A 14774-nucleotide genomic window follows, 5' to 3' on the forward strand; every position below is an offset into this window, starting at 1 on the left:
TTAGACAGAATCAAAGCAAGTTATATGAAGCAGAAGACTGAATGAAAGATTTGGAAGACAGGGGGCCAATTTCAGCAGTTTATTAAAATGATCACACACCATGATCAATTGGAATTTATTCCTGGGATGCAAGATTGGCTCAGTGCCTACAAACCAATTGGCAGAAAACAGCCAATTGGAACAGCAAAATAAACAAACAAACAAATAAAATAACGGACCTCTGGGACAACATAAAGCTCACCGACATTTGCATCATAGGGGTATGAGAAGGAAGAGAGAGAAGAGCAAGGGATTAAAAACTTATTTGAAAAAAATAACGGAAAACTTCCTAAACGTGGTGAAGGAAACAGATGTAGAAGTCCAGGAAATGCAGAGAGTCTCAGAGAAGATAACCCCAAAAGCCCCACACCACAATAGCTCATGATTAAAATGCCAAAGGTAAAGACAAAGAGAGAACTTTAATAGCAAGAAAAATGTAGTTAGGGAGCACCCATCAGATTACCAGCTGATTTCTCAACAGAAACCTAGCAGGCCAAAAGGGCTTGGCATAAAATATTCAAAGTTATGAAAAGCAAAGACCTGCAACCAAGATTACTCTACCCAGCAAGGCTATTATTTAGAATCAAAGGAGAGATAAAGAGTTTCCCAGATAAGAAAAAGCTAAAGGAGTTCATCACCACTAAACCAATATTACAAGAAATGGTAAAGTGATTTTTTAAAGAAAAAAGGTCAAAAATATGAATAAGAAAATATAGGAAAGGAAATAATTCTCATTAACAAAGGCAAACACTTAGTAAAAGCAGTGGCTCAGCCAACTATAAAGCTAGTACAAAGGTTAAAAGGCCAAAGTAAAGTCGGAAGATCATGTGTAATTACAACAATTAAGAGATACACACAAACACATATAACAGACACAAAGAGTAAAAAAATGACAAAAACAAACATAGAAGGAGTGAGTAAACATTGCAGTAATTTTAGAATGTGCTTGAAGTTAAGTGATTATCAACTTAAAATAGACTGCCATAAACATAGCTTGATATAGATGAAGCACATGGTAACCACAAACTAAAAATCTATGAGATATACAAAAAATAAAGAGAAAGGAATCCTAACACAACACTGTAGAAAGTCATCAGCATACAAGAACAAAAGCAAGAGGGAATAAAAAGGAACAGAGAATCACAAAAGCAATAAAAAATAATAAAATGGCAATCACTACAAACATATTAGTAATTACTTGAAATGTAAAAGGCTCCAATTAAAAGACATAGGGTGGCTCAATGAATAATAATAATAATAATAATAAAGACCTGTACATATGCTGCCTACAAACGACCCACGTCAGAGCAAAAGACGTATACAAACTGAAGAAGATATTTCATGCAAATGGAAACAAAAATGGCTAGGGTAACAGTATTTACATCAGACAAAATAGACTTCAAAACAAAGGCTGAAACAAGAAACAAAGAAGGACATTTCATAATAATAAAGAGATCAAACCAACTGGAGGATACAACTCTTGTAAACATTTACACATCCAATGTAGGGACACCTAAATATATAAAGCAAATATTGATGGATATAAAGGGAGAGATCAATGGTAAGAAAATAATGGTAGGAGACTGCAACACCCCACTTACATAAATGGATAGATCGTTCAGACAGAAAATCAGCAAACAGTGGCCTTAACTAATGCATCAGACCAGATGGACTTAATTGATATTTTTAGAGCATTTCACCCCAAAGCAACAGAATATGCATTCTTTTTTTTTTTTTTTTCAAATATACATGGAACATTTCCCAGGATAGACCACGTCAGGCCTCAAAACAAGTCTCAAGAAATTTAAGAATGAAATCATATCAAGCATTTTCTTCGACCACAATGATATGAAACTAGAAAAAAATTACAAGAAGAAAACAAAAAAACACACATGGAGGCTAAAGAAACACACTATTAAACAATGAATGGGTTAACAATGAGATGCAGGAAGAAATTGAAAGATATGTTGACACAAATGAAAATGAAAACAGAATGACCCAAAATCTATGGAACACAGCCAAGCAGTTCTAAGAGGAAAACTCATAGGAATACAGGCCTATATCAAGAAACAAAAAAGAATCAAAAACAATCTAAACTTAAACCTAAAGAAATTACAAAAACAAAAAGAACAAGTCCCAAAGTGAGTAGAAAGAAAGAAAATAATAAAGATCAGGGCAGAAATAAACAAACTAGAGTTTAAAAAACAATGGAAAAGATCAATGAAACCAAGAGCCAGTTCTTTGAAGAGATAAAGTGATGAAAAGCAAAGATCTGCTTGATAAGTCTTTAGGCAAATTCATCAAGAAAAAAAGAGTATGGGTCCAAATAAATGAAATCAGAAATGAAAGAGAAGTGAAAACTGACACCACAGAAATACAGAGTTAGAAGAAAATGCTACAATTATATGCCAACATATTGAGCAACCTAGAAGAAATGGATAAAATCCTAGAAACATAAAATCTTCCAAGAGTGAGTCAGGAAGAACCAAAAAATCAGAACAGACTGATCACTAGAAACTAAATTAAACCAGCAATAAAAAAATACTCCCAACAAACTAGAAGTGAAATTGAATCAGCAATCAAAATTTCCAACAAAGTTGAGGACCACATGGCTTCACAGGTGAATTTTACCAAATATTCAAAGGAGCATTAATAACTATCCTTCTCAAACTATTCCAAAAAAAAAATTGGAGAGAAGGGAAGGCTCCCAAACTCCTTTTATGAGGCCAGCATTACTCCAATAGCTAAACCACTCAAAGACATTACAAAAAAGAAAATTACATGTCGATATTCCTAATTAATATACATGCTAAAATCCTCAACAAAACAGTAGCAAACTGAATTCAACAATACATTAAAAAGATCATACACTACGATCAATTGATTTATTCCTGGGATGCAAGATTGGTTCAATAAATCAATTGATCATAGTGTATGATCTTTTTAATGTACTGTTGCAAATCAATTAACATGACATACCACATAAACAAAATGAAAGATAAAAATCATATGATCATATCGATAGATGCAGAAAAAGCATTTGACAAAATCCAACATCCTTTTATGATAAAAACTCTCAGGAAAGTGGGGGTAGATAGAACATACCTCCCCATAATCAAAGTAATATATGACAAACCTATGGCTAACATCATGATGAAAAGCTGAAAGCTTTTTCTTTAAGATCGGGAACAAGAAAAGGATGTCCATTTTCACCAGTTATTTAACACATGATTGGAAGTCCTGGCCACAGCAATTAGACAAGAAAACAAAATAAAAGTATCCAAATTGGAAAACAAGTAAAACTTTCATTATTTGCAGATGACATGATATTAATAAAGCAACTTCTAAAGATTCCACCAAAAAACTATCAGAACTGATAAATGAATTCAGTAAAGAAGTAGGATACAAAATTCATATTCGGAAATCAGTTGCATTTTTATACATCAATACTGACCTATCAGAGAAAGAAATTAAGAAAACAAGTCCTGGACAGCAATTCAGAGAGATCATGGAAGGGAAGCCAGGCAGAGTTACCTTTGCCCTCCACCCCAGAAATTCTCAGATGACTTCATCACTGCCTCACTGCTCCTGTTATTCCATTCTTTCACTACAAAACTGGTAAGCTTTGCTTCCCCCTCCCCTCAAGAATAGTGCCTCTAGTCCCTATTCCTTTTGTCCATTTCAATTAATCACTGATGTCCCTCCAATCCAAGCTCCATCCTATCAGCATCTTCTGCCTGAAGATTTTGATAAGAACCTCAGCAATTTCCCCAGGGCCCTTGACCACTGTCAGGAAAAAAAAAAAAAAAAAGTAGACAAATGGTCTCCCCCACAGCACTGCCCACTATGTCTTCTGTTCTGCAGAAGAATCACAGATGTACGAAATTGCGGCATCTTTCTGTTTCTGCTATGTATCTTTTCCCAGTTGCTACTTCTTAAGAGTCTCTTAAAGTTAATAGAGACACAAAATTTTATCATTGTTTCTGAAAGCAAAGCTTCTCTTCCACAAAACCCATCTGGCTTCCCCTATATATTAAAAAGACCACACCTAGAATTTTAATAGAAGCGTTTTTTGTGTCCTTCAATTATTATAACTATAATCACATGGTTTATATACTTAGCATTTGGCCTTGGAAAGAAACAAGTAGCTACTCTTCTTATAATGTCTTTAATTCCTCATTAGAATCATTTTAGTTGCCAAGCAACCTTCACTTTTTATGTTCCATATTTGAAGGGATTATGCCAGAATTATCCTTTTAAAATTTTAGGACAGAATAGCCACTTTCTGTGCTAGCGCACCTCTTTATAAATTCTAACGCTGATTTTAAGAGAATTGTTTAAGTTGTGAATTATGGAAAGCAGAGTTAATTATAGTGAATCTACCATAAAAAAGTTAATTGATTATAGTCCATGTAAATATGCACAAGAGAGAATCTAGGAAAATATTCCCAACAATGTTGATACTGCTTATCTTGCTCTTGGTGGTAGAATGGATGACTGCAATTTTCTTCTTTTTGCTAGTCTATATTTTTTAAGTTTTCTATAGTGTACATGAATAATTTTTAAAGTTATTAAAATTTAAAAGGTAAATATGAGAGCTGGGTTACAGTTAGATCTTTGTAAATACAAGAACTTACAAAAAAGTGGGATTAAATAATATGTATATAAAATAAATTAAAATGAACATTATGTTATTCATAGTAAATACTCAAAACTATTACTAAAACTATTTTAAAAATCTATGTAAGTGATAAATTTTGTTATGTACATTTTACAATAAAAAATATGTAAGAATATAGACTTGGTGTATATTAATAATTTAGAAATAATAGATTTAAATTTGGTTGGTTTTCTAATTTTTCACCTAAAGGATATTTGCTCTTCAAATAGATCAAAAGTACTTTCTTTCTTTAAATTTACAAATTCCTAAAGGACTTTCTTCAAATTCACACTCAACATCATGATTGAAACCCCATTACACCTTTTCCCAGATATTTTCAGTCTCAGAAATCATTTCAGTATTACCACAGTGAGGGGAAAATGAAACTCTGAGTTACAAGGTAACTATCCAAGCGCTCTCCAGTTTTAAGCCAATGACAATCTCAGAAACAAAAGTGAAGTCTTCTTTTTCTCCAGCAAAATCTTACTGACAAATTTTTACTGATCATCCGTAACAGTGGATTACAGAATTACTCCATATCACAGGCTGGATTTAATAAAACTGATTAAAACGACAAGAATTCACCAAATCTTTGGAATAGAGATTTTTTTTTTTCAAGTTTAGAGTTAATAAAGAAAAAGATAACAAGAAATGTGGCCATTATTTAAATGTAAAATTTCTATACATTAAAATCCCAAAACCAGTATAAAAATGGAAATGAGAATGAGGGAAAAAAATATCTGTAGCAAGTGATATTCAAAGAGTTAATAGGTTTATAACATAAAAGCTTTTGCAAACCTCTAATAATAAAAAGCATTAACCAGCAAGTGATAAATAGGCAAAGGATATGAACAGACAGTCCACACAATCGGAAATGTAGTTAGCAAACAAACTTATAAAAACATACTCAACAGAAGCTTGGTTATATAGATATATCAATAGTACCTGTTACCATGTAGTGGGAAAAGAAGGGAAATGATTAAACGGGTGGAATCAGAAATAGAGACAGCATATAATACATGAAGAACAGAAGTTCACAAAGTTAAGGTTTGGTTGGTCAGAAATAAGGACCAGTTAAATCCTGGAGGATTTTTAGAGGAGGTAAATTAAAACAATCAAAGAAACAAAACAGAAACACAGAGTGATAACTTTGATGCCAGAATGAGAATCTCAGTTTTAAAGCTCCACTGTCACTTCTTTAAGAAAATGTCTCAGCTTCACTAATATTTGATGTCCTTATCTCTAAGGTATAATGTTCCTTTTCTTTGAAGAACACATGGAGAGTTGTTTTATAAGACACTTAGATGAAAGAAGCAAAACAGCAAATATTACCTTCTCTTAATTAGGTGACACAACATTAAATTTCCAGTTTTAGCTTCCCCTTCCTACCTCAACACTTTGCTTAACAATAGACTCTTCATGGGTGGAGTTTAAGAGGAAGCCCTGTTTAGCAGTGTTTATCCATTTCCATGATGTAAATACTCCCAACATAGGCAAACGCAAGCTACTAGCATGACTTCACTGAACACAGAGCTTAGAAGAGATGCACAAACCATAGGTCACCACTATGCAGCGTTCATACCATACAGATAAAACAGACATATCTCAAGAGCATAGATGATAGTAAAATGCGACATTAGGAAGTGAGTTTTGAGGATTTATCTTGTAAGTTTATACATTTAATTTTTAATGATGGCTGTGTTTAACTGGCTTGCAAATTTTCTGAAAATTTAACAATCTGTTCTTGTAGATTAAGATTTTCTAGATTGTGACAGCGTTAAATCAAATGTGGTACCCTGTGTGTCTGCTCAGGCTGCGTGCCCGTGAAGCTGGCCCTGCTTACGCTCTTGCTACTTACCTCCTCCCTGCTGTTTTCCTCCCACCCAGCTAGGCAGTAGACCAAACTACCCACAGAACAAGGCACGAAGTCCAGCATGTGTAACTGCTCCAGGCAGAATTGGGCAGGTCCTACCATCAGGAGGTGGGCCTGCGGGTGGGGCCTGCACTTCAGATGACCTTCTCCAGTGGTCTCACTGCCCAGTCACTGCTGTTTCAGACAATTATTAAACACACAGCTCTGGCTTTCATGTTACTTCCTAATGTGTTTCCATTGCAGACTCAATAACCTTCGTGTCAACCTATGGCCTTAAAAAATCTGTTGGAAAAGTGACACTTTCAGGGAAGTATTTAGAGGTAGCACCTTTCCAGTTCCCCCCAAGCTAATCTGATACTTCTAGGCCTCTGTTCCTTGGGGGATGGGCATACATTAGGGAGCAAGGACCTACAGCACTGCAATAAATTGGTCTGATTGTGGTTTAAAGGTGGAAATGCAGAATAGGCATGCTGCCTTTGAGTACAAAGCACCAAACTGTAGTAATAACTGACACCCATGTCCTGCTTATTTCCATGCCCAAAGATTAACAGGCTGGAAGTTTTGAAGGGTGTTTCTGCATTTGAGAAGGGATAGAAAATCTGGTAGCAGTGAGCTCGAGGTTGCAACCCTGCTCAGGGGCAGGCCTCTGTCTAATCAGATCTGGCTGGATAGCTTTAGAGGTGCCCAGAAGGCTGGCTTCACCATGTGTCTTTCTAGTCCATATAGCTGAAAAACTTATTTGCTCTACTGCTTCTCAGAGAATATGTACCCTTCAGGTTTTCCATGCTTTCCTAGAAAGCCCAAGAAAATGCTCTGGAACATCCAAGAAGAAAAGTGTGTCACAGGACAGTATTTCTCAAAATCAGCTCATGGGTCACCTTCATCAAAACCATTGTGACTGCTGGCTGAATGGAAATCTCTTGAGTGGAGCCTCGGGAATCTGAAAGTTGAACCCTCGCCCCAATGATTACTGCACATGTCAAGCTGGAGAATCTCTGGCAGAGCAGAAAGACGTGAGCCTCAGAGATAGACTGACTACAGCTCAGATCTCAGTGTCTCTACCACTAATGAGTTGGTTCAATTTCCACAGGTTCTTTAATGTCCCTGAGTTTCAATTTCCTATTAATTAAAAGAGCAGAAGAATATCCACCTCACAGGGTTGTTGTGGAAATCACTGGCGCCGATTCAGTAAAAGGCCCAGCAGCCTACAGAGCTCAGAGTAAGCGTCCAACCACCATCAGTCTACTGTCTGTCTCCTTGTCTTTGTCTCTTTCAGCAGTCATTCTCATCCCTCTGGATGGACTTACTGATCTCAAATGATCAGAATTCCTGAGGCACTGTCAACCTCATGCATCAACACTTTTATGACCCCGCTCTGTTCTCTATTACAGAGAGAGGTCTGCTATAAACATCCCCCACACTGGAGAGCACAGACGACAGCAAAGAGGATTTCCCATCTCCTCCTTTCACAGGACTGGCAGTCACTATAACTCACACCCATGAGAAGGCAGACATGTCAGCCTGGGGCACTGGGTGACGCCAGGCTGTCAAAGATGCAGCGAAGAAGCTCCTTAGAATAAATAGCATCTTGATCGCAGAATGCTAATTTACTCCAGAGAGCTAAGAACAGGCCTGCCTGGGAGCTGCTCTGATGCCAGAAGCCTTAAAACATGGGTGCTCTGAGTACCACCCTGGACATGTGAAACCTTGTGGTCATGATTCCCCATAACTGAGCGTTCCATTAAGGAGGCAACTAGGACAGCTGTGGTCTTCTTCACAAAGGGCCTGTCATCAACAGTGGCTAAGGCTTTGGGCCCCTTCCTGGTCCTACATTTGGCTTCGTTCCTTGGAGTTGCCTATTCTTGGGTCCCAGTGCCCTTTGATGTCATGGCCTTGGGCTTCTGGTCTTGTACTCCATTGCCTCTGGGCACCTCACTTTGGCGCACAGACTCTAAGTTTCAGAATAGTGAGGAATACCTCATTTTCCCTTTGTCACGGAGGAACTGTGTGTGGTCCCAACAAGTGTCTGTTAGGCTTTATGGGTCCAACTTACAAAATACCATATAGTGTTTTACTTTTAATAAGCTGAGCTCTATACAACTGCTCCATAGCGTGGGAAATATCCCCATTACCTTGTGGGTATTTCTAGTTCAGGAGGTCTTTGAATAGCGTTAGCACAATGTACCTGGTAATTTTAATCAACACTTTGTTTAAGAGAGAATTTCAGGCAGACACCTGGTATAGACAGGGTCCAATAAATATTTCTTATATTTCATGGAGTTTAATTTCTATCTGGGGAAGATTATGCCTGCAGAATGTGGGCCCAGTGTGCAAGCCTGTCCTGTGTGGCATGTGGGTCTCCAGTGAGCGAAGAGAGGCCTGTCCTAGGAGAGGGACCCAGCATGCCTCAGCTCAGGCTGCACAAGGCTGCTGGGGGCAGAGGAGGAAGCACAGGAGCAGTGTGTTTTCTCTTTAGGCTGAAGACATGAGGCAAGTTGTTTCAGATCTCAGAGGCTCAATTTATTTTCTCATTTGTCCAATGGAGGAGACAATAATACCTGACCTGCCTATTTCAGAGTTGTTTTGAGTCTAAAAGAAAATCAATACATATGGAACTCTAAGAAAAAATAAACAATATTCTAAATATAAGATACTAGCTAAGCTGTGTTCCCCTTCACACTGAGAGATAAGACAGACCTAGAGTTTCCTCCCACGCCCCACCTGGGGAGCAGGAGGGTTGCTTGCTGAGGGTCCCTTTGTGGGACAGGTATGAAGTTTTCTTTCTGATGCTGTTGGAAGTTGTCTACATTCAGAAGGGGCCAAAAGAAGAGCTTTGTGAATTTGGACATATGAAGGCTTCTATTTGGTCTCAAATGCTTGGCAGCCCTATTACGAAACGAAAACGTAAAAAAAAAAAAAAAAAAAAAAAAAAAGCCCGGATGATCTCATAGGTCTTTTCTACCTCTGAAACAGATGGTGTGATTCACATACATGTGACATAAATGTACCAGGTTGTAATGATTTGCCTCGTTATGCTCAGCTGAATAGGGGCTTAACCAGCAACAATATGCCGAGAATGTAAAGCATGACCTCTGATTAAAACAGAAGGTAAGAGTAGGTTGTTTCACGGTTAAAGCAATGAACTATGACTCAAGGCTCTGAGTTTCTAATCACAGATCTGTAACCTTGTGTGTGACACTGGGAGGCTTGCTAGAGACCTTTAAGAGTACCCTTAATTTGTATGTGCTGATCACCCATTCTTAAAAGCACTGTAATAAGTCTTTCCTTTGAGAACAGTGTGGGTGGTAATTAATGGTTAATAATACTAAAGAGAAAACCATCAATAAAGACTGCCAAATGTCCATGATGCCTTAGGAAGTATTCAGAGTATTATTTAGAGATGCTAAAAAAAAAATGCAGATTCCCAGTTTCTAGATCTGTCTGCTGCTTTCCCCCTTCAAGTCAGCCATCTACCCTGTTCAGCACTACCCAAGACACTTTCTGTGACGATGGAAATATTTTCTCTTTACTCTGTCCAAAGGCAGCTACCACTCCTGGCTATTGGCAATTGAAATATAACTACCGAGGCTTAGGAACTAAATTTAATACTTGATTTAATTTTAATTTATTGAAATGTATATGTAAATCGCCACACGTGGCTAGTGGCTATCATATTGGATAATTTTAACCCCCTCAAAGCAAATGCATGAAGGTGAGGCTAGGAAAGCAGAAGAAAGTAATTAGCTTTTCTGTTCAAAACAGCTTTTTTCCTCCCTCTTCTTTTCTTCAAGCTGAAGGGAGGAGTAGCTGAAATCAGGGTTTTAAGCAAGATATGACCAAAAAATAAGAACAGTTTCCCTACCCTTTTGTACGATTTCCCTCTTTTTTTTATGGGTATTAAAAATGAGACATCTAAACTCATGAACTAAAAGCTAAGCTAGATTAGCTAGATTGCTTTATTCCAAAGCAAAACTCTTCTACACAAGCCTGAGGAGATAACCAGAAAGATAAGGTTCAAGAGAAACCTGAGCCTCACTCTGTTCTATTCTCCGATTGCCTCTGAGGAGACCCACAGGAAGGCGCACAAGCACACATTTTGCTCTGGGTTGTTGTCTGCTACCCAGCCCCACTTACCTCTGTGGCTCCGTTTCCACTCCTCTCCCCTACTAGACACATCAACTGATAACCAACGAGTCAAAATCATAGGCGAAGTGCTATCTCTCGTTCCCTCCAGACATAGGGTGCCTATGTTTTTGCCCCTTTCATGTAAATTCTGTGGCAAGAAACTTGGCAGTACAAAACACGCAAAGCCCTGAGATCTTACCTTCCCGCCTTCCAGCAGCATTCCCATGAGAGGGATGTGAATAAACAGTGGCGGTTCTCCTCCTTAATCTGTGTCCTCACTCTTGAAGTGAATTTATGCAAACTCCACACGGTGTAAAGAATTTACTCTTCCTGCACTTAGTTTATTATTGCCCTGTCTTTTGTATCAATTTTCTTCCTAAATGGTGCATTTTGCAAGTATTCTAAACTCGAATCATGAAACAAGGGTTCTATCCCTGTCATTCTCCTAGTGCAGTGCCCAGTATGGAATCAGATGCAATTAGGGGTTTAATCAATGCTTCTTGATAATGGACAAAAAGACTATTAGACTAAGTGGGATTTTTACAGGGCTGGGATTTTAAAGTACTTCTGTAGTTCAACATATTCCAGGAAGCAATGTATCTTTTGCCCTTGGGAGGATTTGTTGAGGGCAGTGGGTTAGGCCTGGTTCTTTCCTGGAAGGACTTCAGAACACATAATGTATTTTTCAGGTTGATGTCATAATTAGCCGAAGGTTAGGAAAACAGCCCTGAATTCAGCCAGCAGTTACATGATTGGCATGGGAGGAAGAAAGAAGGCATGAAAAATACATTGTTGGTTGCCGTTGTCTCAATGGTGAAACGGAAAAGGCATAAAAATCCTTTTCACGAAATAGTCACAGCGTCCTGCTAAAGACCCGTAAATATGACTACCAAGCCTATGAGAGGAACTTCAGTTTATTCAAGATGGGAACTAGGTGAAAGGAAAATACGGGATGAAGAGCAGCTCATCACAGCTGCACTTTTACTAGCCTCCACCATCTCCTAGTGTTTCTCCTTTCATGCATATTTTCTGAGATTATTCTGAAATAGAAAACCATTCATTCTGCTCCTGAATGCATCCTTAACTGAAACATTAAAGTGTAAATAAATAGAAATTAAATTTTTAGGTTAAACTAGCAATAAAAAATGCTCTTACCCAAGTTAAAAAGTCTATAACAAGCAAAAAAGCAAAGCGGGTTTCTTGGATCAGCTGCATTAGCATCACCTGGGAACTTGTTAGAAATGTAAATTCTTGGACCCCACCCCAGACCTACCAGAGCAGAAACTCTGGTGGTGGGGCCCAGGAATCTGTGTTATAAAAAACAAACAAACAAACAAAGCCTCCATGTGATTCTGCACTAACAGTTGAGAATGATTGTTTTAAACGGATGTTAAAATCATCAAAACTATTATTTTCAATGTTGTGCTAAAGTGTACTAAATGAATATTCCCTGAAATGTCAAGTCTTTCCCAATTCTATAAACAAGATCTGATCAACCTCTAAACCAGTCCAGCCAGTAATCCCTAGTTCTGAGTTCTAACAGATCTGCATGTATGTCGTGCTGCCTGAAATCTGATCAAGCCTCCCTTACACTCCTCAGAGGCTCTGGGGCGCCCGCTGGGCCACCAGTGCTCATCTGTTTTATGGTGGGAGATAGAGGGGTTCAAAAAGGGGGGGATGCAAAGGAAAACAGTAATGCTGGAAATCTATGGCTTTTTCATCAATTTTAATCATTCCTTTTTTAAAGGGGAGCAAATATTTAGTACCTTTCAATCACCATTTCACAAATAATTAAAAGACAGTGCTTACAAAAATTTTTTAAATAGGGCATTTTTGCAGATAATTGCTTGTCAGCTGCACTAAGCTGTGCATCCTTCATGGTGCGTACAGGTGATGACGGAGTGCAGCATCTAGGTAATTCACTGCCAACGTGTGTCTGTATGCTTCTTTCCCAGATCCTTGACCTTCAATCAAATGCTTGTTAACCAGTCTCTTCCAGTCACAGACATTCTGGCATTACCCAATCCTTTCGTATTCTGCCATAATTACCCTCCAGATTATAAAGGGAATTACTGAGACATTTTTGTCCAAATGATTCAAAGACTTTCGAATTTCTGCTGGATAACAGTGTTTGCTCATGTAACCTAGTCTTTATGTGCCCCAAGAACATAAGGACAAAAAAAAGTCAAAGCACCAGATGCTCAATAGCATTTTATGATATTTTTCGTCACGAGAAAAACCTCCATCCTAAGAAAAATGGAAATGCGAACTCTCCTCGGTAACTTTTCTCACTTGAAATCACACTTCTCATCACGACCTATTACACCCACACAATCATGTGCCACAGGCACTGCACACTGTCTCCAACATTTCAAAGGCTCAAAAGCTATTTTTAAAGCCAAAACACAATCTAGGTTGCTATTCTATAAAGCACTTTTTTAAGGAAGAACAAAGTAATACAGAGATTTTTATGCATGTGGGCAGTTAGCCTACTCACCAAAAGACTGAATACAGCTGTCGATGAGATCGTCCAGGCTGGCTCCTTTGGCTAAATGTCCCAGAGACACCATCATTCTGAACTGGGTGATCTGGGCCAGGCTGGGATGGGAGGGGAAGGGGCTGCCGGTTGGCTTTGCTTCTAGTTTTGCTTTAGGGGCAGTTCTGCAGCCATGAGGTTTCCTGGGGAAGAAAAGAGTCAATGAGTGCAAGCTGAGCATCCAAGGGATGAACAAACTGGCAGCTCCACACTCTGAAGGCAGACTGAAGAGGAAAGGAGTAAAGACAATTAATCCTGGGAGTTGGGCTGATAGGAGATATACCCCTCCCACTTGGCAAACGCACCAAACGGACTGGTTGGCTGTTAAAGAGATATCTCCCAAGCAAATAACAAGGTGAGATTTTAGGGGTGCAACTAGGGCTCGTTCTCCTGGGGTTAGGATTGCTTTGGCCTGCTGTCTCCATTTCCTGAAGAGGAAAGGCAGAGAGGCAGGACTATCTTGGCAGTCCTCAGCTCCTAGCAGTAATTTTAAATTTTAGGCTAAAGGCCACTGACTTGGGTCTTAAGAATTAAGTTTCAGGTCGTCTCATCTTCAGCTAAATTCATTCATCTTGAACAAAACCCAGAGATGCCGTAGGTCAGGCGGCCTTGGAAACACCTCTAAGGACTTTGTGGGGGGAAAATGACTGAAGATCTGTGCACAGGGGTGAGTGGTATTTAGATTTTAAGATAGTCCTGCCTTTTTCACAAATCTTGGCTGGTTTTAAGATTCTGCTTTTCAGTATTGGTAGTGCAGGTAATCATTATGAGTAGTTTTTATCATTAAACAGCATTCTATTAAGCCCTTATTTGGGTCCTTACCTACTGGGAAAAGAGAGAAATAAAATTAAAAAAAAAAAACAGCTTATGAGAGCTTTACTTCAGAACTGAAATGCAGAAGGACAGTCATGGATCTGAAAATGGCATAGGAGTCTATCAGGTTACCTTTGTCCACTCTCATCTAGCTTTATCTTTGGTCATGACCTTTCCGTGTAAATCATTTGCAAAATGACATATGAAGGTTAAGCATTTTGTTTTCTCTTCCATTAAAAAAGGTAATCACATGCATACACAGACATATTTCTATAATCTTTGAAGGTTTAATAGTGATGGATGTTGTTGCCCATAACTTCTTTGAGCATATAGTTAAGTCTCCTCCCCCTACTGTGTTTTGGTTATTTCATAGTTTACAAAGAGGGGGTCAAGAAAAAATAAAAAAATATACCTCGGATCCATAAGTTTAGTTACTCACTATATATTTTGACAAACACATGGTGGCATCAATTAATAAGTGCTTATTCCATGAGTAAGACACTGTGATAGGCCAGAAAAGACCAGTGATATAGTCTCTTACAAAGGGAATTTGCAAACTGTAAAACATACTCATTATGTTAGTTGTTGTTGTTGTATAAAGGTCATCTAGAAGTTCCTTAATACAAAAATCTAGTTGGAGAACCCAGACAATGAAAAGAGAACTCTCTAAATCTTAAATAAATGTCCTGTGAGTGTCAAAGGTAAGAAATTGTGATGCTTTCAGAGGA

The 14774-nt window shown here is 38.3% G+C and overlaps 1 protein-coding gene across 1 annotated transcript in view; it reads right to left on the bottom strand.

Moving 5' to 3' along the window:
* The window catches only part of RASGRP1 (RAS guanyl releasing protein 1), an 86919-nt gene that overhangs the window by 59433 nt on the left and 12712 nt on the right, over window positions 1–14774 (bottom strand). The window contains exon 5 of the mRNA XM_023527703.1: window positions 13195–13376. Within this exon, the coding sequence (XP_023383471.1) occupies window positions 13195–13376 (182 nt within the window). The remainder of the gene's footprint in view (window positions 1–13194; window positions 13377–14774) is intronic.

This window comes from Pteropus vampyrus, unplaced genomic scaffold (assembly GCF_000151845.1).
Source record: "Pteropus vampyrus isolate Shadow unplaced genomic scaffold, Pvam_2.0 Scaffold19, whole genome shotgun sequence".
NCBI classification, from domain to species: Eukaryota; Metazoa; Chordata; class Mammalia; order Chiroptera; family Pteropodidae; genus Pteropus; species Pteropus vampyrus.